Genomic DNA, 22,500 nt, shown 5'->3' on the forward strand with positions numbered 1-22,500 from the left:
ATCAATCAAACGAACCATCGAGCGAACGAACGAACGTACCATCCTCATTGTTGTCATTGTAGTCCGTTCCATTGTAGTCATCCGTTTCCTCTTCCTCATCGACTGGATAGTCCTCGGGCCGTGCTGCCATAATGATGATGCTGCTGTTGTAGATCACATGCTCGTCCACTTTCAACCGAACGATGTCATCTTCCGAGCTGCAGAATGTGGAGGCAACGCTCGAGAACTCGCGCTGCTCACATACCCAGTTCTCTGACTCCTCCGCATCCTCACAGACTCTCGGCCCATAGACGGTGCAGCGCTTCAATCGAAGGTTCTGCGTCTCTTGCACCGTGGCGACATGTGGTACCGCAGTGGTGGTGGTGGTGGTGGTGCTGCTGCTGGTAGTAGAGGCGGTAGTAGCTGCAATAATGCTTCGACTGGTAGGTTCTGATCCGTAATACGGTGCATAGTATGCCTCCGAGGGACTATCGAATGGAACCGCTTCTGCGAAGAATGCCGCAAACTCGTCCTCAGTTTGAGTCTCAACTGGCGTGCTGGGCAAGGTGACGGTAGCTGCTGCCGTATAATCGGATCTTAGCACGGTTCCACCGACAATAGTTGCCGGGTACGTAACTTCTACACCGCTGCCGACCGTAGTCACCGTCGTGCGACCTTGATACTGGACCGCTGGTACATCCACCACTGGAGGAGCACTGTATGGCGTGAAGCAGCTGGCCTGGGTGTAGAGGGTGCGCATACACATGCCACCCTGCAGCGTGTAACCGGACGAGCAGTACAGCGTGGTCGATTTGATGACCGACATGCAAAGACCATCCTTCAGTTCGGCCGTACCCTGGCATCGAGCTTGTAGCCGCGATACCTTCGTGCAGCGCCCGTTCGAGTAGCGGAAATCTTCGTAACACTCCGGATGTCCAACCACACACTGATGGCCCTGTAGGGTGGCCTGTGGTGGACAGCTTGGTTCGGTAGTTTCCCTCCGTACGCAGGTACTCCGCCTCAACTCGTACTCCGCGGGACAGTTTGGACCACCGGCAACGCACTGACCACCGACCAGATTGCCACGCTGGCAGGCCAACTGCATCGAACGCTGCTTCACGCACTCGTTCCCATCGTTACGATACTCTTGCGGACAGGTGGCACTCCGTGCGCACTGCCCACCTGAGAGGATCGTATCGCCCGGACACTCGATCGACCGATAGCTCTCCTGGATGCACTCCATGCCCACCATCTTGTAGCCCACCTCACACTGCGGTGTACCGGTGACACAGTAACCATTGCGCTGATTCGTATTCGGTGGACAATCGAGCTGAATTCGATGCTCCCGAACACACTCGGTTCCACGCTGCTCAAATCCCGGTGCACAAATGATACGCCGCGAGACGCACTGCTGACCGCTGATGATAAAGTCCGGTGGACACTGGGTTGGCAGCTTATCCAGCATAATGCACTGATCCCCGGACAAACTGAAACCCGTATCGCACGTCGGTGATTGGCTCGAGACGCACACACCACCCCGTAGACGGCTACTGGCCGGGCAAACGATGGGCCGGTACTCGGTCCGGACGCACCGTTGCTCATCACGCAGCTCGTACCCCGCTTCGCAGCTTTGGCCACCGAGCACACACCAGTTCTGGACCTGGCGAGCCGGCGAAGCACAACTAACCGGGCGTTGCGTCGTCATCACGCACTGGTTCTGCTCGAACCGGAAACCATCGCGACACCGTGCCTGGCTGACGCACTGCTGCTTGACGTACACGAACCCGGATGGACACGCGATCGGTGTGTGTTTCTCCCGGTGGCACAGATCCCCCTTCAGCAGGTAACCGGTCGGGCAGGAAACGACCCCAACACAGAACCCTCTCTGTTTGGTGCTTCCCGGAGGGCACTGGGCTGGTCGTTCCTGGATCGTGATGCAGCTTCCGGCCACATTGCGATATCCAGCCGGACAGGTCGGTGCTTGGTAGACACAGCGGCCATTCTGGTACAGAAAACCGGACCGACAGGCAGCGGGGCGTGCCTGAAAGCGTACACATTTGCCACCCTCCAGGGTGCTCTCTGGGCTGCACACCATTCCATGGTACCGAACACAGTCGCTTCCTTCCAGGACGAACCCATAATGACATTGAAGAGGGATGAGGTAGCGGCGCGTGCAGAGACCCGATGCCATACTATATCCAGCCGGACAGTGAGCCGCCACCTGAACCGTTGATGCCGTTGCTGGAGCGACCGCAGCTGCCGTTTGGGCAGCAGCGCATCCGGACATACAAGGTGCAGCGCAGAGTGACGTTCCCATGCACGGACTGTTGCACAATCCTCCATAACCACCGGAAAGACACGGAGAGACCGGTGCTGCAATCGGTGCCATACCGATACACTGACCATTGGAGTAGCTGTATCCATGAGGACACACCGGGTACGCAGTCTCCTGTACCTCACACATACCATTCATGGCCACACCACCTGGCCGGCATTGTGCTGCGGTACGGGACAGACAGCGATCGTTGTATAGCGTGGCCCCTGGTGGACACACCGGTGACGAGATAAGCCGCATCACACATTGGTCACCACGGAGCGTGTAGCCCTCCATGCAGATCAAACCATCGCGCGAAACACACCGATCGCTCTCCTGGTAAGTACCGCTCGGACAGGAAACGGCCGATGTGGTCACTCTCGTACAAACGCCTTCCGTTTGATTATAGCTAAAGCCCGGATCACAGTTCGGTTTGGCCAAACAGTACCCATAACGGTACTGGAACGGAACAGCACAGGTTGGTGGTTCCTTTTCGGCCCAAGTGCAACCTTCATCGTTCTGGGAGGATCCCGGTGGACAACTCGCTACCTGATACACACACTGCCCGCCCCGGTACTGGGAACCGAAGGGACATCTCGGTTGTTCGATCTGCTCCTGTACACAGACACCATCGCGCAGCTCGAAGCCCCCACCGTCACACTTGGCCTCCGATACGACACAATGGCCATCGATCAGGCTACTACCGGCCGGGCACGAGTATCGTCCTTCGATCTCACGTACACACTCCTCATCGCGCATCGTAAATCCGGCATCACAGGAAGCGCCATCCCGTGCGACACACTCACCACTCACGAGGCTAAACCCACGAGGACAGTTCGCTTCACGCTGCACGTACCGAACGCACTGCATGTAAGCGAAGTTGTAATCCCGCGGGCACACTTCCTGGTTCGCGACACACACATCACCATCGAGGCGCGATCCGGACGGACACGTAGCCGGTTGCCGCTCCGTACGTACGCACACTCCATTGCGCCGCTGATAACCCGGCTGACATTCGAGATCCTTCACGACGCACACATCGTCCCGTTGGTGCGATCCCGCTGGACAGCGTGGCCGGGTACGCAGCTCCTGGACACACTGCGTACCTACGAGCTGGTACCCGGAGGGACATCTCGGTTGCGTAACGATACAAACCCCGTTCGCTGGTCGACCACCTTGTTCGCAGCGCAACGCGACCACATCCCGCTGAACGCACACACCCTGATCGAGTCGGTAACCCGGTGGACACTCCGGTGCACTGTAGAGACAGAGTCCACCGACCATCCGGCTCTCCTGGGGGCAACGAGCTGCCACGGTCGAGTTGGAGACACACCGACCGTACGCATCGAGCGTAAACGGATACCGACAGTCGGCTGGTACGACGCACCAGTTTTCGTGGCGCGTTCCCTCGCTGCAACGTGGTTCGGCCTCACTGTGCAGCAGACATTCTTCGTTGTTGAGATTGTAGCCGGGCGGGCAGGTCGGTGGTTCGACGCGGTTCGAATCAATCTGGCGCGTTTCGGCGGATTTCGATTCCTGCTTAAAACACTGATTGCCACCGACCAGACTGTAGCCGGACTCACATGTACAGTTTGGTAGCACTGGCGACGCTGGTGCTGCTACTATTGGTGGCGCTGGAACGGCGGGAATGTTACAGGCTGCCGTTTGACAACCGGTCGGTACACAGAGACCATTCTGGAGGAGAAATCCTGCGGGGCAGACTGACGCACCGATGCAGTTGTTGCCAACCAAATTGTACCCTTGGCCACAGTACATCACCCGCTGGACACACTGATTGTTCTGCAGATGGCTACCAGCCGGACAGATGATGTTTCCGACTGATGTGGCACCGACCGCAGGGCTACCAATCGTTGTCCCGATCGTTTGACCATTTACCGATGTCGTCAAAGGTCCATAGTTCAAGGATGTTATGGGGGAATAGCTTGTCTGCCGATTGCGTCGACGGAGGTGGGTCGCATTGTAGCTTGATGGCGTAATCGTACGGTTTGAGGAACTGGTGGTACCATTAATGAACGAGGATGTGCCATTGACCAGCGTGACAGTGTTGTTTTTGCCGAAACCTACACCATGCTTCACCGTTACCGCATCACTCGCAATTGTCGCGATCATAAACCATGCTGCTAGGACGATGGGCAGCACTTCCTGTGGAGCAGAAGACAACCGAAAATCATGTTATCAGCCTGTGGTTACATCATCATCCGGCCTAGGTTCATTTGACGTGGATGAATGTAGAAATGGAGCTCCCAGGTATAAGAAGCAGCTTGATAACGGGCCTTTGGAGCAGCACAGAAGGGAGCACAGCTTGATCTTACCATTTTTCTCGAACGTTCCATCACTCTAAACCACGCCATGATTTGACCACCAGGGTCTGCACCAAATCACTGCCAGATTGGCACTGACTGGCCGTCGCGATTTGAACGGTATTTAAAATAGAACCTTTTTGGTGTATTCCTTTCCCCCCCCCCAATTTGCGGTATCAGCAATTTCGGAAGAATTCTACAATCACACCGCGTCTATGCTGACGCGCAGCTGATTACTCTCCGGTGCTTTGGTATCGCCAAAAACAAAATTCAGATCATCCCATGGGTTTGCTTATCAAGCGTTGCTATTTTGGAGGAGCTTCCACCGGTCAGCATCACAGCATAGGGCCCCATTAGACTACGCATCCAGACCCCGGGGAGCGTGTCGCGAGGTCATCTCGATTGCGACTCCTCGTTCTCGGAAAGCGGTACGGATTTCAGTGTAAAGTGAGCTTCCCGGGGGTCTGCACGCCCTTCGGCACCATACATCCTTCCAGCATGCGTGCACTGTGTTTGTTGTTTGTTTTGGGATTATGTGTCCACCGCAGGGCTACCGTTGGCCAGATAGTGTCGAGTTCTGCGAATCTCCCCGCCGTTTGCCAGGACGGAGCACTGGATGTGTCGGGAAAGTGTGTCTGCAAACCAGGGTTCGCGGAGTACCAAGGTAACTGTTATCGCGTCAGTCGATCGATCGGGACCACTGGCCACTTAGGATGTCCGCTAGGGTCAGTGGAGCGCCTTGGTTTTTGCCATTTCATCCCGGTGCCACCGATGCGCGAGGTTATCCCTGCCCAGGAGAAAGTGATCGTGGTTCCACCGTGGCGCATCGAGCTCCCGCTACCGGTGCTACCGGATGAGGATGAGGATGAGGAACCGATTCCCGAGGATGACCGGGATGTCGAGGAGGTTATCGCACCGCCAGTGAAGCTAACGTTTGAAAAATCCGTCAACAACCATAACGTTATCAACAACGCAACCACCGTACACACGAGCAACGTGAACAATGTCTTCGTCCATATGACGAGGAAGTTGCCGAGCGGAGCGATTCGAACGGTGGTAATCAGAAACAATGAAACGACGGTGTACGATGAGGATGAGTACAACGGCAAGGCCAGTACAACAGCACCTGGGCCAGCGACCACGGCGCCGCACACGACTACCAAGCAACCACCGTGCTGTAAGATCGTGGGTCCAAGAGTTTGCCGCAAGCAGGCCGATGAGTGGGTGTGCTTCCACCGAAAGCATTACGTTTGTAACGAGGTCTGTACGGCGGACGAGATGTATCTTCGACCACGGCCGCGGCAACGATGCCCTCCGGGGCGCTGTTCTATCTCAGGTACGGGAATGCGAACCTAAACGAAGAGCAGCGTTGGATTCATGGTGACTGCCATGATCGTTTCAGATTGTTCCGAATGTCTGCGAAGTAACAGAAGATGCCATCCAATGTGCTACCCGTACGATTGCGGAGGAAGTAGTTGCCACTTCGTGGACGCTGATTCGCTTTGCCGGGATAGTCTGCAATATGTGTGCGTCTTGTTGGAGGAGAAAATCATAGAGCCTAGTGGCAACTGATAGCATAATCGCCACACCATTCGATTCGTCGCGTTCTCACCAGTCACAGTTCGGAAGCTGCTTTAGAACCAAACAAACCGTAACCGTACGTGTAATTTAGAGTAATCCGGGGGGTCGGTGAAATAAAACACTTTCGTCTGTAGAAATTTATGTGGCCATTAGAAAAAAGCAAAGATATGTATTTCTTCTGTTTGCAACATCTCGGGCCGCTCTGATGGTGTTACTACTTAGACAATCAGAATTTAAATTTTATCGGATAAGTGTAATGCTTGAAAGAAATGATCTTTTTTGGTATATTATTTTCATACACGGCACGGCGCAACACGAGATGCTTGTATGCTCAACATAGATCCATTTTTTGGCCTTGGTGTACTGCTCTTGGTGTATGGTCTGCATCCTGATTTGGGCCTAGTCGAGTTTTTTTCAGTTGGTATGGGTATGGCAGCATTCGTCATTGCCACGACCAAGAACCATGCTACTAGCGTGATGAGCAACACTTTCTGTATAACAAGAAACCAATCACAAAGAGTAGAAGGGATGAGAATCACTTCGTTTAGCCAATAAACTGTTTAACAATCAAGACACAACAGAGAGTGATTTGTCTTAGCTTGAAGAAGCTACCACTCAATCGATCACTGACGATTCAGAACGAATAATTCACGCTAGCTCCTCTTACCTGCATTCTAAAATATTTCATTTCTTTTAATTCTTCTCCCGATTTGGTTACTCGCTTGAACAGAACCAACGATGGATCGACAGTGATCGCACTGGGGAGAAATCGGCGCTTTAAGAGTTTCTCCTCAATTCCATAATCAGCGCTGTCACTGAACTATTTGCATCCGCTACTGATTACAACGAAGAAAATAAGAATTTTCAATAAAAAAAAACATCGCGCACCCCTTCTTCTTGCGAAACACGGCTTGGCTCTTGCTTATCAAGTGATTTCATTTTTGGTCAATTCGTCCTCCAAAACACGCCTTTGATGCTAACGCATCGAGTAGCAAGTTCCGCATTTATTCCGAGAACCGTTTAGGCAAGGTCATCTTGGGTGAGTAGCTCCTTCTCGATGCTCCCAGAAGCGCTGTATGAATTGTGGGGGGAAACAATGGAATATTGCGTCGAAAGATCACACTCCTAGACTGTTTGTTCTTGAATAACATTTAACCACAAACGCTGCAACGAGCTTTATTTACAAGTTAAAGTCCTGGTCTTCGTAATCTCCGACGAGGAAAACTTCATTGTTATCCACTTCCCCAGATCCGTCCATGTTATCACCGTCAATATCGATCGTTTCCATCGGTGGCGATGCTTCGGTTGTTCGCTCGCGTTGCTCCAGTGAATCCAGCTGTACGGGTTTGTAGAACGGATGTTCTGCCGGTGGCACCACGAACGGATTGCTAATCTTGCCGGTACAGTTCGTCACCGTGATCCTATCGCCATCGGCCACGGCACATTTGTACGTTGGTGTGCCCCAGTCACTGGACGGTTGCTGTGAAATCTCCAAATCATCCGAAACGTACACCACGTTGGTCGCTGGACCAACCGCTGGTCTGCCGTCCGATTCCACTTCCTGTGAACCCCAGACGGGATCGATCAGCTCATGACCGTAGCAACCGTAGCCGCAGTCATCGAATGAATCAGGGCAGTCTCCGGTTAGATAGCACGGTGGCTCGTGGTAGTAGAAGGGACGCAGGACCGGGCCACGCCTGTACAGTGGTCCCGTATCGAACGCATCGTCATAGCAACCGATACACTGTTGCTGCATGTTGAAGCGCGCCTGGTACGCCTCACGGCCCTCTCCGTAGTGATCGTAGCACCCGGCGCACACGACAGTCATGTTGGCAATCTTGCCACACACCACGTACGGCCACTGATCCACGTAAACGCAGGTCGGTTTTTCGGGCTGCGGAACGTACGCGATCTTCTCTTCGCAGTTACCCCTGGCCGGGTGGCAACGTTTCCGCTTCTGCACGTGTATGATCGGTGCCGTACACTGTGGTCCGCAGGTGCGGAATCGACGGTGTTGGCAGCGGATTCCTCCCCCGGCCGTCGTCGTGTGGCAACTCTTTGGCCGCACGGCCGTGCAACACTGCTGATCCGTCGTGTCGTCGCGATCCTGCGGCCACTCACCATTCGATTGGTTACTGTAGATGTGGATGTTGTTCACGTTGGTGTTGTTGAGTGTCGTTGGCATGTGAATGTGGTTCGTGTTGTTCACCACGGCCGTTAGACGGATGATGGTCGTCACGTTGGCCGGCAAATGGTAGTACGCACTGTCCTGCTCCTCTTCATCATCCTCGTTCTGTTCCGTACGTACGATAATCGTTCGGTCCAGGCTTTTGAGGGCCGGCTGACGAATGATTTTGAGTGGTTCCACGGGTACCAGCACCTCAAACGGGCGTTCCGTTTGTACCATGGGCAGTATGGGTTGAACGCCGGGACACGGCAATCCCGTCGTCGTTTGCCGTTTCGCTCGCAAAGCTTTCTTTTCTTCGATGCATTTCCGGTACGCCTCGTACTCGGTATCGGTACACTCGCGATCTTCGACCTCGATCTGTTCGTTGCACGGTGCTGCAGGGATTGCCAGTGCCAGACATAGAATCACTAAAGTTATCGCTAGCAGATTCATCTAATCGATAAAAGGAGAAAGATAAAGGGAAAGGTAATCAACAGTTGGCACAAAACACTTTCTTCATTTTCACCATTAATCGACTAGTGTTGGTGCTAAAGCAATCCGCATCAATACCGCATCGATCAGAACCCCTCTTTGGGGCTCATCAATCAACAGATCAGATGTGCCGACAGGGAGCGTCGAATGGTGATTTGTCAGCGGCCAATGAGTCAAAACGTCCGCAAGAATGTCATCCGTATGTCAGCACACAACGCAGTTATCACCAAACGAAAGCCACCATGGCGTCTTATCGCGATTAGAGTGCCATAACTAAACATGCTTGCGGGCGTGCTCGTGCCCGTCCGTGCGTAAATATCGACATAGCTAAGCTGCAGCAACATCCAGTTCTCCAAATTCGACTGCTACGGGCCGGTGTTGGCAGTGGGATCCGGATTATGAAACACATCTGACCCGGAAGCATGCTGATAGTGTTCAGGGAAAGAATTCGTCCTTCGTATAGCCTCCCAACACACCTCACGTGTCTTCCGGCGTTCCGGCGACCAATCAATTGTTTTCTGCGCGATTTTTTTTTCTTAAAAAAATCTAAACGTGACTGGTTACCTCTGGTACAGTGTCTCGGTGTCGAACAGAGCACCTATCAATTAAAAAAAAAGAACTCACCGTTTCGAGAGCCTGCCACAACGGACGAAGGTCCGCCAGCTGCTTTATCTATTTGCACCCGTACAATCGTGCCGAACGTTTGGCAGATGACTGAAAATTCTACCATTCGTGCACCTGGTTTTGGGCCGCGGTTTGCAAAGTTTCTTATCAATCCGAAACATTCGGTACCGTCCGACGGTTTTGATATCAGCTTCTTTATCACACTCGAACTAGGTGCGAAAGTCGGCCAGCCGAGCCAATGGTACGAACATTTTGAGATCACGAAATTACATCTGGTGTCACCGAATCTTTCTTCGTGTACACATACATCGTCACGGGCACACGCTGTTACCGAGAGTTTTATTGATGAAATTTAAACGAATACCTACCTAGAACCCAACATACGTAACGGGCTGTTTTATGCTCTACTATTTGTTGCCAATGCTGCCGTGGTGCTCCATAAACTTCCTAAATGCCTCTTTTTCGGAAAATAAATAGTACCATCTTATCCACACTGCTCCCGTTAGATAAGAACACCGTTTTGGTTCAAGGAATTCAATGGGGTTCCGACACTATTTGCTGATCGACCTTCGAATGTTTCTGGTTTATTTAATCAGTGTACGTCTGTTTAATCCGCGATAATCGCCTGACATCGCGCCAAGGTATAGGTACAGCATATTGCGATGTTAGCAGTTGTAGCATATTTCCGGGAACGGTATTTCTCGGATGACTAGCGCAACTAGATTTTCAAAATTCCAATTCCTGAATGACTCAATCATCTTGTCACGATAATCGAAGCTTGTTTTAATCTGATAAAGAGAGCATAAATAGAAAAATTAGTCATCAGCCGTCTCCAATGAATTTGTTAACGGTACGAATCCATACCCCTCGCGCAATCATCTGTACGTGCTTATTATTCGGATGACCGATGGTTACAATATTGTTCGAGTTATCGATGGACATAAAGTAAAGTGATCCTTCCGGTTCCGTCTCGTTGAAGCGCTTAATAATCTTGAGTGGAAAATCGAACTGATTGTAGGTGACCAACAGCGTACCTGGTCCTTTATAGTCGACTAAATTGGCATCGAAATCAAGCACGATGCCGATGTCGTGCCACTTGATGGAGGCCTGTACGGACATTTCGGTGTCGAGCAGGGTTTCTGTGTAACGCTGCATGTCCAGTGTCATGGAATCGATTTTGGCGACAAACGCAGAGTGAAACGAAACCTCACCATCGATCCGTATTCCTTTATCGGAAATGCTGAAAGGAAAACGGTTTTGTTTCGAACATTAATACAAACCGGAAAGATTTGCGCATGCAATGGGACATCTGAAAGGCCATCATATCGCCATAGAAACCCATTCCATCATGATTATTCTTATCTACGAATTTGAGCACTAAGTTACCACTATTATGAGCAAATTTTAGTTTATGAGCAGCACTTGCCTGTGATGGCTGATGGCATGGCCGATAAGATAAGTACGCGATAGTGTGAAATGTATTGCTACTGAACTTACTTAATTGGGGCAACATAATCATCTACTGGTAGTGCCGTTCCGGTGATGTATCTGGTCTCCAGTATTTCGACCAGTCTTCTAGCAACCTTTTCAATATAGCCACGTGCATCCATCACTGCAAGGTGTACGCCGGAAATAACACTGCGGATCATGCTAACTGCATAAACTACTACCTACCTGTTGCACTATCCACTATTACTGAAGGTTGAAATAAAAGCCAGGCAAGCAGCCAAAATACACTCAAAAACGATGTCTTCATCTTGACACAGAGAGACCACTAAGTAAGGCAAGGGTTGAATTTTGCTGCTGCCAGACCTTCGTTGCCGCGTGGATAAGGCTTATCGGTCTCACATCGATTGGCTTATCTTCATTACGATTGTCGTATTTATTTCTTTTGCTTTAGTAGATATTTTGCAACAATCAAAGCTTATCAACACTGTCATCGATTGAAAAAAAAATCCTTTACCAATCATACTTTCGACACAAAGAATAATTCCCACTCGCCGTACATGAATTTTAACACAATTTACATGACTTTTGATAGTTTTTCTGTAATAACTGTGGGAACAATATGCATGTGGTGTAGAAGTAAATAAAATATGCACATAATTTCATCCAAAAACGTACCATCTGAATTTTTTTGTATATTTCCAAGATTATTTGATTATTGATTATTAATTAAAAATAATCTATTATAACGGATTGGATCATCTATTGCTTTATGAGATTTATTTTCTAAACTATTGCTTCACGGACGTAATTATCATCAAAATTCATAAAGAAAATTTTAACAGATCCTTGCACTAAACAAATCTAGTTGTCCGACACCTCCGGCTGTGTCGGATTTCGATCAGCGGCTTCTCTGATTTATCCAATCGGGGTCAAAGCAGATCATCGGTGTGACATTCGGGTATTTTTTTTGTAATCTCCTCGAAGCTATCGTAGCGGAACGTATTCTAGTTTTTGCTGTTACCCTCACGTACGAAAGCAGCGTAATTGCCTGAAAGAAACAGAATTGCTCCTCTGTCCCGTAATGCATTCGTGGCCAAGCTCATCACTGGCACAAGCTAATCGTTCTGCTTCATATGACGATTTGGGCTGGAAACTTTATTTTCCCAACGCTGGTACGTTTCTAAAAATTTCTATTTCATTTTAGCAATATCCACACAAACACAATGAATGCTTTCAATTTCAGAAGAACCGTTCCCTCCCTCCACTATGCGGTTGCACGTAGCCACAATCGAACAACATTTTAGAAACTTTCCGTACGAATATTCTATATCGTTGGCACGAGAAGATCATTGTTTTGAGTTTAAACTGCTGCTTGCCAAGCGTGATATACACGTTCGGGATCGATGGTCTACGTTGTATGAGGATTTCGTTAGCAGACCTGAGTATACCATTGGCATCATCGGAATGGCAATGTACCGGAATGCTTTGCGCAGTAACCAGAAGCACTATCCGCTCGATAATCCCGCTTATTTGCCGGTAATTAAACCGTGGTTCCATTATTTCGGTCCCAGCGTGCCGATACGAAGCATTGGTCATAGTCAGATAGGCAAATTAGTCACCACACGTGGCGCTTGCACTTGTCAATCACACGCAAACGAAGCAACGGAATCGACAAGAACACTCACACTTGCAGAGAACGGATACACGATTTCCGTTGCAATCGAAGGTGGCTATTTGTCTAAGAAGATGAAAGGCACCATCTATGTTGGTGACGATCTAACACTAACTGGCATCGTGGCGCAAATCGATGGCCATCTCATTTTACGTGCTGTATCGATACAGAGTATCAAAAACGCTCCATCAACCGATAAAAACGGAGAAAATCCGAATTTACTCGATGTATCTATACGAAGTCGCACCTCTTTTCCGTTCAAACTTTTAGTGCAATCCCTGTGTCCTGCAATGGATGGATTCGAAAGCATTAAGGCTGGCTTGCTACTTGCCCTGTTCAGCAGGAGCAATGGTTTGCACGTTTTGCTGGTTGGAGGCAACAATGGGCTAAGACAAAACCTTCTGCAAAGCTGTGCTCAAGCATCACCGAGAGGCATTCTGATAGCTGATCCTTCCCAGCCAATGGGATTGCATTGCGTGAAGCATGGCTGTGGTCTAAGCTGCATCAATGCTGGCCCCTTAGTACTCACTGACTTGGGTGTCTGTTGTATAGAGGAAGTAAAAAAAGTAACGGATTTAGAAAATCTGTTCAGAATAGTTCACGATCAAGAGGCATCGTTACGCACTGCTGATCGTCTGATTAAAGTACCTGCCAGAACAACACTAATCGCTGGTACATCGATCATTGAACCGGATGGCTCGAAAGCGTTTCTAGATTGTCTGGCATTACCTCGAACAGTGGTCGAAGAGTTTCCCTTAGTTTTCCACTTGGCAGACTGTACCGATCCGAACGATAAGCTCGTTTGCCCAAACGGAATACGACTAAACCCGGAACAGTCTGGCAGCAGTAAGTGCAGCGTAGAAGTGCCACTTGTAAAGCAGCTTCGAAACCTTCCCGAAGAACCCGTTGAGCTTCTGTCGCTGGAGCAGATTCGCAATTATATCGGTGAGCCGTGCCGTGATCGTGATTGCCACAAAATGGTTTAATAATATTTTTAGTTTCTAGAACACACACGCCGCTGCTGTCGACCACAGTTTACGGAACATTCGAGAGCACTGTTGGGCGATTTTTTCACCCAATTACACTCGGTGCCATCGTGGCTGGAGTGGAAAACGGAAAGGAATATCAGCAATATCGAGAGCATGGTTCGGGCCCGAGCGACGATGGAGCTTTGTGAGGAAATCTCCTGCGATCATGTGATGGATACGATCCGTATCATCGCTCGAAGCTGGTACGATAAATATGACTCTGACGATAGACCACCGCTGCTCTGCCTATCGGCAGCGGGCCAAGCACGCCAAGCGAAAGTCTCCACTCTACGGCCGTTTCTTCAATCTTTGCGCCTACAATCCGTCTCTTCCGGAACGAGGCAGTTTTCAACAGCTGCACTCCACTGTTTGGCGCGCGGGATTAGTGGGGCCGCTGGTTTCGAGGATGAGCTGATCGAAAAACTGAATGTGCAAGGCTTTTTGCTGAAGAAATCATGCGGCTTGTATGAGCTGATAGGCTGATAAATAAATAGCACAGACAGTGCAAATAAAAATTAAAGCCCTATGGCTTACAGGGGTCGATTTTTTTTTGCCGTACTTAATACCACGTCAAATAAAGCTGCAAATAAAGCTAGGCCGTTCAGATTGAACAACCAATTTATCAACGTCCTTCTCCGCACTCTTTGTCATACAAGTCTTGCATTGCGCCGCTTTGTAGGTGCAACCGTTTAATTCTGTTGCTGCCGCGCGAGAGAGAAGATGTGCTGGACAGTGTTGCTTCTGTTGGGAGTGATCATTTCGTTGTTGGTCCTTTTCGACTGGAAGGCGAATCGGTATGAACACATTCCAGGACCACGGCGTTGGCCGTTTATTGGAGCTATTGTCTCATTTCTGGGCGTTGGTCCTGTCGGTAAGCAAGCAGCCGTATTTCGGAATCGATGACGTGAATTGAACAGCGGTGTCTGCTACTCGGGTGCATTTTGTAGGAATATTTGCTCAACTGATCGCGTTCGGAAAAACGTACGGGAAGGTGTACAAGCTGGATTTTTTCAATGACTATATCATCGTCTATTCGTCACCTGAGGCAGTTGAGGTAAGAAAGCAATATCAAAATCCGTCTCGGATCTGGGCGCTGTAATCTTATTCAAAATTGTGTTTTTTTCTAGGTCATTGTAACATCGCCCGCCTTTGCGGCCAAGTCACAGGAATACGATAAGGTATCAGAATGGATCGGCAATGGGCTGCTCGTGTCTCGGGGGCCCAAGTGGTTCAGCCGAAGGAAGGTTATCACGCCAGGGTTTCATTTCAAAATATTGGAGGATTTTGTACCGACCTTTAATCGGCAGGCGGAATCATTCTGCCTCAAGCTGGAAGCACTGATGCGAGAACCCGGCCGGGAGTCGATCGATATCTTTCCCGAGCTGAAGCTACTGACGCTCGGCATCATCTGTGAAACGGCCATGGGTGTGGACAGTGTGGAAGATGCCGCACAGCAAGCATACTACACTCGAATAGTGGAGGAACTGAGCTCCATTGTTTATTGGCGTGTATTCAACATGTTTGTTTACTTTGACGCTTTGTTCCGGCTAACCAGCACGAGTCGTCTTTTCGACGAGCTGGTAAGGAAATCGTGGAACTTTACGCTAAGCATGATCGATAAACGAAGAAAGATTAACGAAGATACTATGCGGGCCAATGGAGCTGGTGAGCAGGCAGATGAAACATTTGGAAAGCGTAAGAGAGCGTTGCTTGATACGTTGCTTGAAGCGCGGATCGATGGTAAACCGCTAACGGATGACGACATTCGGGAAGAAGTGGACACTTTTACATTTGCCGTAAGCATGTTATTCTTTATGCAAACAATCTGGTAAGGATAATTACAGGCATTTCTTCTCGGCAGGGTCACGATACGACTGCATCAGCCATGACGTTTCTGCTATACAACGTCGCTAAGCATCCTGAGGTCCAAGAGCGCCTATATGAAGAAATTTTGGATGAAATCGGATCAGAGTTTACAGAAATAACGCTGAGGTGCATAACCTTTAAAGCATAGCAGTGGAACATGCTCTTCATTTTCTTTTTCATTTCCAGCACACTGAACAATCTTCGTTACATGGATCTGGTTCTCAAGGAGTCCCTTCGACTGTATCCACCCGTGCCGATGATAGCACGTATCGCGACCGACGATACAGAAGTGTTGGGTGAACGTATAATACGCGGAACTAGTGTGGTTTTGGACATCTTCCTCATGCACCGAAGTGAAGACTATTTCCATGATCCAGATCAATTTGATCCAACGCGGTTCGAAGGAATGCGCGATGCTGACACGTTCAATCCTTATACATACATACCATTTAGTGCCGGCAGTCGGAACTGCATCGGACAGAAGTATGCCCAATACGCGATAAAAAGCGCGCTCGTGAAGATTCTGCAGCATTTCACCGTGCGATTGACACGGGACAATTATGAGCCAACATTGAAAGCCGAAATGGTACTCAAACCCGCCACAGGACTGCCGCTGCAATTCGTGAGAAGGCATTGAAGGACCAGGCATACAGCATTCGACGCCGTCCATAAGGATCCTTGCATCGATGCTTCGAAAAAACAATGTTTATAATCGCCAACTGTGAATCGTTAGGGTTCGTCGGTAAAGCTCTGCCTCTCAGTTTCAATAATGTTTGAATAAATAAATCATTCATCTCAAATTTTCTCTCATTAAAACTTTAGCGATTTTATTGCAAACAGAATCCATATTGGGTAGGGCCCATCCTTTAAAACGACAGAACAAAAATCTCAAATTACGCGGAGATTTTCGCGAGGAACGAAAGCTTGCATTGTACTTGCGTTCAAATTCCAACTTTACTCGCTTCGTCGATTCGTCGATCAAACGGATGAGGCGACGCCGCCGGTGCTGTTTGAATTTTTCGATTGTTTGCTGATTTAATCTGGAGTACACAACACGCACTCCGAATGCATCTTGATGATACGAGGTTTTAGGTCTTTTCTGTGTTTGTTAAATTTCCAGACTAGCGATTCGTGAAATCGAATCACTTGGAGAACTAAAGCCAACGGCACAGTTTATTCGGTTTCGTGTTCACTGTGTGTTCCTCCTCTCTAAAACTAGTTTTCTGGCGCCAGTGCAAAAGAAAAGAGAAACACCATATAGCTTGGATCATGCTAATTCGGTTTATGATACCGTTTGGTAAAAGTTGAAGCCGCATCAACTATCTCCCCAACATCACGTTGACCATGATCGCGGGCCTATAGCAGCGAATCACATGGACTTATCCGATCCGATAATGGAGTCCCCGGCGATCCTACATTTAAACCAAAACGAATGCCACCAACAAAACACACAAAACGGCCTTCACCGTTTACATATTACCGTTTCCTTTCGCTGCAAGGTCGCACGGAGCGTGGCTGTTGATACGAAATGCGATCCACTGGAACGGATAGGACCTGCTGCCAGTTAGGTCGAAGCCAATACCAAGCGATCCGCGCGGGAGCTATCGCGAATGTTGCAAACAGGTTTTTCGGCGGACAAAGCATACAAAACATACAACGGGAAAGAGAAAAAAACAAACTCCTCCAAAAGAATGTGCCCCATTCCACCACCAAAAAGCTTTCCCTTGGTACGCACACTCACGTGTTTGCACGAGATCACGTTGAGCAGATGCTAAACGTTCTCGTACCTCGAGGCCAACGAAAGCTGCCAATGTGTGTGCTCCGAATAAGGGCATGGGCGGGAGAGGATCGTACACTAGCCTCTGGGTGTCTCACCTACAGCCTGTACTTCCTCTCACGATCGTGAATAACGAGGCCTTCCTGTGTGAACCCCGTTCCTTTCCTTCCCGAACACCCGCGACAAGCAGCGAGCGGCGCCAAACGACTTTCGTAACATTTCCTCGACAGCATCCCACCACCACCACCACCACCATCCCCTCGGGATCCCCACCTCCTCTTTTATACCCAATTTGGTGTCTCGCCAGCCCCTACAAGCGCACAGCACCCACACCACCCGCGGTGATGCGGCTGCAACGAATGGCGCCAGATCTCCTCCAGTCCTCGCTCAGCTCAGCTCAACGCAGCTCGACCGAACTCCACGCCGTATTCGTCGCGAGACTGTCGACCAGCGTGGTCACGGTAGTGTAGGGCCTGTAGGGTTGTTGTTGCTCCGTTTGCTCCAAAGCTCCGCCGCCTCTCAACAGACGACCGACTGCAACGGACGGCAACAACTGAACCGTTATAGCGCCATCAGTAATGGTAGTGGCCGCGCGTGAAGTTGCACCAAGTTCTACTGCGTCCAAGTAGTACACCTTACGAACGAGAAACGAAAAACAGAGAGAGAGAGAGAGAGAGAGAGAGAGAGAGAGAGAGAGAGAGAGCAGGAGCAGCGTGCGAGTGTAGTGCGCCGTCCCAGAGCCGGGCAAGGTCAACCGCAAGAAGGAGGTGGCTGGTTTTGACGCCGACATTACCATTTGTGGTACGTTATTTATCGTTTTTCTACAGCCGGCCGCCATCACACAGGGGGGGGGGTGGTGAGTGCTCCCACTAACAGCGACTTCAACGACGACGACTAAGTTTGATTAGCCGTTTGCTGAATGCGCGTGTAAATTATGCACCCGAAAGCCCTCCCCACCCCCAAACTGTTCAACTGATTGCTAGGTGTCACCGGAATGATACGGTTCGGCGCTAGATCGTTCAACACCTTGTTCTAGTCTCAGAGGAACGAGGGGGACGGGGCGATAGGAGTCAGTGGCTGGTGTGCTTGGGGCGTGCAGTCTTGCGAAACGTATGCGTCACACACATTCGTACCGACCGTAACGCGACCGTGTTGTGGGGAATGAAGTTCACGCAACGCATCGCACCACAGTCCACTGTCTTGTCAGGGAAGTTAGTAAAGTTCTCCAGCCAGGGCGTGTGGAGTTGAAGTTTTGGAGCAGAGCAGCAACAGAAGCAGCTACTAGCGACGATCGTTAGTGAGTGTTTTAGTGGCCAGAAGCTGGAGAGGCCCTGATGGCCTCCGGATAGGCGGATACCGCGAATTGAGATCGATAACGCGTCAATTGATTGGCCGGGATATCAAGTGACATGCGGTGCAGCTGTGTAAGCGCGAGCTGACTGGCTCGATCGGCTGGCTGCCACATGGACTAGTGCGGCAGTAGTAGGCACTTTCTCGTCGTGTCGAGGTGCCGTGGCGGGTGGGAACCTTTGGCACGCTCCCTCGCTCACCCGTCTTGCCTTTTGCCTTATCACCCTCGACTCGATACTTGAGTCATCTGGCGAGCACCTCAGATACGCGCGCTCCACAGCATCTAGGGCAAGCAGCACAGGTTCCTTCTGTCTCTCTTTTTTTCTCTGGTACCGTTGTCTCCCTTTCTCTCAGGCCTCCAAGCTCCCTTTCTTCCCTTTTTTGTCCCTTCGACAGAGTGTGGCGCACGGACGGACGGCGGACTCATTACGTCAATTTGCGATCGATTAGATCGCGATCGCGCTGTTCGTTCGCAGCCAGCCAGCCTCGTTCGCTCGCTGCAAACTCGATTCCCTCGGTTCCAAACCGGGTTGTCGGCTGGCCAGCGCACACTAGCCTCACGACTCTTGCCGCAGCAGCAGCAGATTGCTGCTGACGACCGACTGACGGTGATGCACGGCTTCGGATCGGCTTCGAGGATCCGGAACCTTCCGGAGTTCCGAACGCGTCGCGAAATTAATTAATTAGTTGCGTGCGTCATTCTTCTCAATCCGTCGGGGTTAAGAACGCGGATCGTGTGTCCTCGCGAGTCAATTGCAACAGCAGCAGTAACAGTGCCGCGATCGAGCGATACTCGTGATCAACCGTAACGAAGAAGGGCCACGCAGACAACGACTGCAAGGACCTTCTCTGGCCAATCTGTTCCGAAAAGGCTCGTTTGTGGTGGCACAGGAAGGGAAAGTGAATCACCGGAAGTGATCGTTCGACAGGACTGGGCGTAAAGAATCGTTCCGTGTTCGCCACGAGACCACCGGCCGCCCGATCTGGCCACCGATGAGGCCACCGATATGGCTCCCAAGCCTCTCGCGAAGCCCAAAAGACCACGCCGTACGCAAGTCGATCGTCAGCATCAGCGTCAGCGCTAGTGACCTTTACGCTTTTGGCTGGCTGGCTCGAGCCACGGCATCTGGCATCTGTGGAGAGGCGATCCGGAGTTTGGTGGGGTTGTGCGGTTGCGGTTGAAACCGCGCGCGCGCGCGCGCTCGCATACACAAGGTTACGACGGGCTGCAGCCTGCCTGTGATCCATCCCGCGGGCCTCTCGTTCGCTCGCTCGCTCGCTCGCTGTCTGGCTAAAATATCTGGAACGCTACGGGAGAGAGAGCTCGCAGGTCCGGGCAGGGGCTGGCTAAGTGGCAAGGGACTGACTTTGGACCAAAAAGGGAGCGAGAGTCGTCGCGGTACTCGCTTTCACCGCGCATTTCGTTCATACCCTTTCCAGGGCATAAATCGGGGCACCAAACCGGTGGCCACCAATCGGTGGTGAGGTTCCGTAGGGGGAGGGTCCGTAGCGTGACAACAACGACAACACGCGCCCGCAGACTCTCCCGCGGTGGAAGGCGGCATTGATGTGTGTGCATCGTGTGCGCGGCATCGCGTGTTTTGTGTCGTAATCATTAAGAGTAGAAGAGAAGATCATCGATCGTGCGTGAGTGTGTGTTGAGTGCAACCATCATGAGTGCAGTGGGTCCGGGGGATGGTGAGGTGCCACCGCAGGTCACCAAACTGCACCGCACGATCCGCTGTCCCGTGGGCGAGGAATTCCGACTGGAATGCGACGTTCGCGGATCGCCCACGCCACGCGTCAGCTGGGAGAAGGACGGTGTGCGCGTAATAACGGACGGCACAGCTGTTGGTGGTGGGCAGGGCATCCGGGCCGTCTTCAGTGGCACGAGGGCTACGCTCAAGGTCGCGAGCGCACGGCGCGACCAGACGGGCTCGTATCGATGCGTGGCCGAGAACGCACACGGCACCGCAGCGGCCACCGTCCACGTATTCGTCGTTGGTGGTGAGTAACCCGAAGGGGTTTTTGTTTTTGGTTTGCAATCTTTACGGGAGTTTCCGTGGCCTGATCTTGGCCTGAAATGGACGTGACGGATTTGTCTTCTCCAATCATTTGATTCACTCATTAGCGGTGCTCAACGGTGATAATTGTTTCGAATTCTGATGCTGGTTATTATCGAGTCTCTGCGTGTCGACTTGAAGGTCAGCTGCCATCGATGCCAGATTGATTGCACTCCAAGGCAATGTGGATATTTCAGTTCTTTATAGATAGAAGTAATGAGATGATTATATCTGCGATCTTACCTGTTGAAGGTTTTCGTCAGCTAAAGATCATTTGATAAATTCTACCTTGTACAGAGGAGTTATTCTTCATCTTCTGCAATCGACCTTTGTTCATGGAAGAGTTGGTCTGCTCATGCACTTTCCAATGCATTTCCACTTCCGTCCGGTTGTAACTAACTGAATCCAAGATGGCGTAAATTGGTGCAACCTCTCAAAGGACATTAAACATCGTTTGCATCGACATCGATCTAGCTTCTACGATCTACCATTGATATACCATTAGCACAATTGACTCGCAGAAGTGTTTACCCCACCGATGGTCTCATTGAAAACGTGACCAAACAATGTTCCTCCGGTGTTCTGCTACAATTCCACACATTCTCTAAACAATTGCTACATCCCAGACCAGCGCCCTGAATGTTTCAGAACATTTGCTGAGCTGGGATACATATTTGCTTAAATGTACCAGTCGCTGATGGCGCGTAACAGATGGGTCACGTACCATGTGGGTCGTGCATCGAAACTTCATCATCATTCTCTCACATTCCCGGCCTTTAGTTGAGTGACAATCGGAACCGAGACGATTCGTTTTGCTTTGAGGAAAAACCTTCAAATTTGCTGACTGATCTTTATGCCGTCAAGTCACAGAAATCACGCTGATAAGCTGCCTGCAGAGAACAAATTTATGCAAGCACTCCATTGTGCCTCAATGTCTCACCAGTGTAGCCTCGAAAGTAATGTAATGTCTGCAGAATAACCAATAAATTTAAATCTACTCCCAGCGGATGAACTTCCGGCGGTGGCTACATTTGGGCAACATTTTCCTGCCGTTCTGTGGCCACCAGCCACCAGCGAGGGCTCCGCTGGTCGCTCCCAGGGCAGCAACGGCGACGCTGGTGGCATTGAACAGCACGGAGTTGATGGAGTGTGAACTGCGAATGGAGTGAAGTGAACGTGCTGGGAATATTGACACGTCCTGGACACACGCAGAGAGATATCTTTGCGTAACCCAAAAAAAGAAACTAAAAGCGACGCCATTTCTCAGCATAATGTCAGATGCTCTTCCCCGAATAAGGAGCGAATGACATTGTTTCCTTAACCTCTCTCTTGCACCGCGCGCCAGCGGCCACCATGCGGGCTGCGGGCTGCGGGCTCGCTAGCAATTCGAGCGAACACATCCGACAATGGCAATCCATAAAGTACGACCTTCTCCGTGCGGATTCGGAACGTTGTCGTCGCCGCGTCGCCGGTGGTGCCCTTCCTCGCCTTAAGAACCGAGAAGAGTGTAGTGGCCCAGTCATGGCCGCGTGTCCGCGTGTCTGATGTACACATTGCACTCGATCGTTTGGTGGCATTTTAGGCGGTCTCGGCGATCTTGTCGCCGTTGACACCGACGACCATCAGGCAGACGGGAGGTCGGGTTGGGTCGGGCAGCAGCATCTACACCAAAAGCGGCCAAACGGGGTCGAAAGCTTACTTTGACCTTGCGGCCGCACCGCAGTGTCGTCGTTAGTGTCGCTTGGGGTTCGCGGTTCCGCACGCAGGTTCCATTGTTGTTTGCTGAATAATAGCTCCATCGTAACAGCGTGAGTGAG

At 50.7% G+C, this 22,500-nt stretch overlaps 7 protein-coding genes across 12 annotated transcripts in view; 4 read left to right on the top strand and 3 right to left on the bottom strand.

The window, feature by feature from the left end:
- Positions 1-4,647, bottom strand: part of LOC126572318 (zonadhesin-like) — a 5,216-nt gene extending 569 nt beyond the window's left edge. The window contains exons 1-2 of the mRNA XM_050231539.1: positions 4,627-4,647; positions 40-4,456 (exon numbers count right to left, since the gene is read on the bottom strand). Coding sequence (XP_050087496.1) covers positions 40-4,456; positions 4,627-4,647 — 4,438 coding nt within the window. The remainder of the gene's footprint in view (positions 1-39; positions 4,457-4,626) is intronic.
- Positions 4,648-5,112: 465 nt separating this feature from the next.
- On the top strand, positions 5,113-6,338 carry LOC126572325 (uncharacterized). Its single transcript, XM_050231548.1, has 2 exons — positions 5,113-5,950; positions 6,017-6,338. The coding sequence occupies exons 1-2, from the start codon at positions 5,113-5,115 to the stop codon at positions 6,184-6,186; spliced, it is 1,008 nt and encodes a 335-aa protein (XP_050087505.1). The 3' UTR covers positions 6,187-6,338.
- A 1,018-nt stretch (positions 6,339-7,356) lies between these two features.
- Positions 7,357-9,548, bottom strand: LOC126569470 (uncharacterized). Its single transcript, XM_050226568.1, has 2 exons — positions 9,479-9,548; positions 7,357-8,815 (listed from the first exon to the last, which is right to left on the bottom strand). Exon 2 carries the CDS (start codon positions 8,813-8,815, stop codon positions 7,376-7,378), a length of 1,440 nt encoding a protein of 479 aa, XP_050082525.1. The 5' UTR covers positions 9,479-9,548; the 3' UTR covers positions 7,357-7,375.
- Positions 9,549-10,032: 484 nt separating this feature from the next.
- LOC126568993 (uncharacterized) lies at positions 10,033-11,307 on the bottom strand. Its single transcript, XM_050225751.1, has 4 exons — positions 11,153-11,307; positions 10,976-11,090; positions 10,343-10,718; positions 10,033-10,266 (listed from the first exon to the last, which is right to left on the bottom strand). The coding sequence occupies exons 1-4, from the start codon at positions 11,232-11,234 to the stop codon at positions 10,144-10,146; spliced, it is 696 nt and encodes a 231-aa protein (XP_050081708.1). The 5' UTR covers positions 11,235-11,307; the 3' UTR covers positions 10,033-10,143.
- Positions 11,308-11,833: 526 nt separating this feature from the next.
- Positions 11,834-14,147, top strand: LOC126568861 (DNA helicase MCM8-like). 2 transcript variants are annotated; one of them, XM_050225518.1, is made up of 3 exons: positions 11,834-12,099; positions 12,171-13,544; positions 13,605-14,147. In XM_050225518.1, the coding sequence occupies exons 1-3, from the start codon at positions 12,009-12,011 to the stop codon at positions 14,108-14,110; spliced, it is 1,971 nt and encodes a 656-aa protein (XP_050081475.1). In that variant the 5' UTR covers positions 11,834-12,008; the 3' UTR covers positions 14,111-14,147. The 2 variants fall into 2 exon arrangements, with proteins under 2 accessions (XP_050081475.1, XP_050081476.1); XM_050225519.1 differs by having other exon boundaries at positions 12,174-13,544.
- A 194-nt stretch (positions 14,148-14,341) lies between these two features.
- On the top strand, positions 14,342-16,247 carry LOC126569002 (cytochrome P450 4d2-like). The gene is made up of 5 exons (XM_050225772.1): positions 14,342-14,498; positions 14,575-14,681; positions 14,755-15,423; positions 15,489-15,619; positions 15,680-16,247. The coding sequence occupies exons 1-5, from the start codon at positions 14,348-14,350 to the stop codon at positions 16,128-16,130; spliced, it is 1,509 nt and encodes a 502-aa protein (XP_050081729.1). The 5' UTR covers positions 14,342-14,347; the 3' UTR covers positions 16,131-16,247.
- A 1,469-nt stretch (positions 16,248-17,716) lies between these two features.
- The window catches only part of LOC126570509 (myosin light chain kinase, smooth muscle-like), a 9,107-nt gene continuing 4,323 nt past the window's right edge, over positions 17,717-22,500 (top strand). Inside the window, exons 1-2 of one of the 5 annotated variants that reach the window (XM_050228304.1) lie at positions 17,717-18,071; positions 20,061-20,627. In XM_050228304.1, the coding sequence (XP_050084261.1) occupies positions 20,294-20,627 (334 nt within the window). In that variant the 5' untranslated portion in view covers positions 17,717-18,071; positions 20,061-20,293. Of the gene's footprint in view, positions 18,072-18,402; positions 18,568-20,060; positions 20,628-22,500 lie in introns of those variants that run through there. The other 4 variants (XM_050228306.1, XM_050228305.1, XM_050228307.1 and 1 more) reach the window with 4 other exon arrangements.

The sequence above is a fragment of the Anopheles aquasalis genome, chromosome 2, assembly GCF_943734665.1.
Source record: "Anopheles aquasalis chromosome 2, idAnoAquaMG_Q_19, whole genome shotgun sequence".
Classification (NCBI taxonomy): Eukaryota; Metazoa; Arthropoda; class Insecta; order Diptera; family Culicidae; genus Anopheles; species Anopheles aquasalis.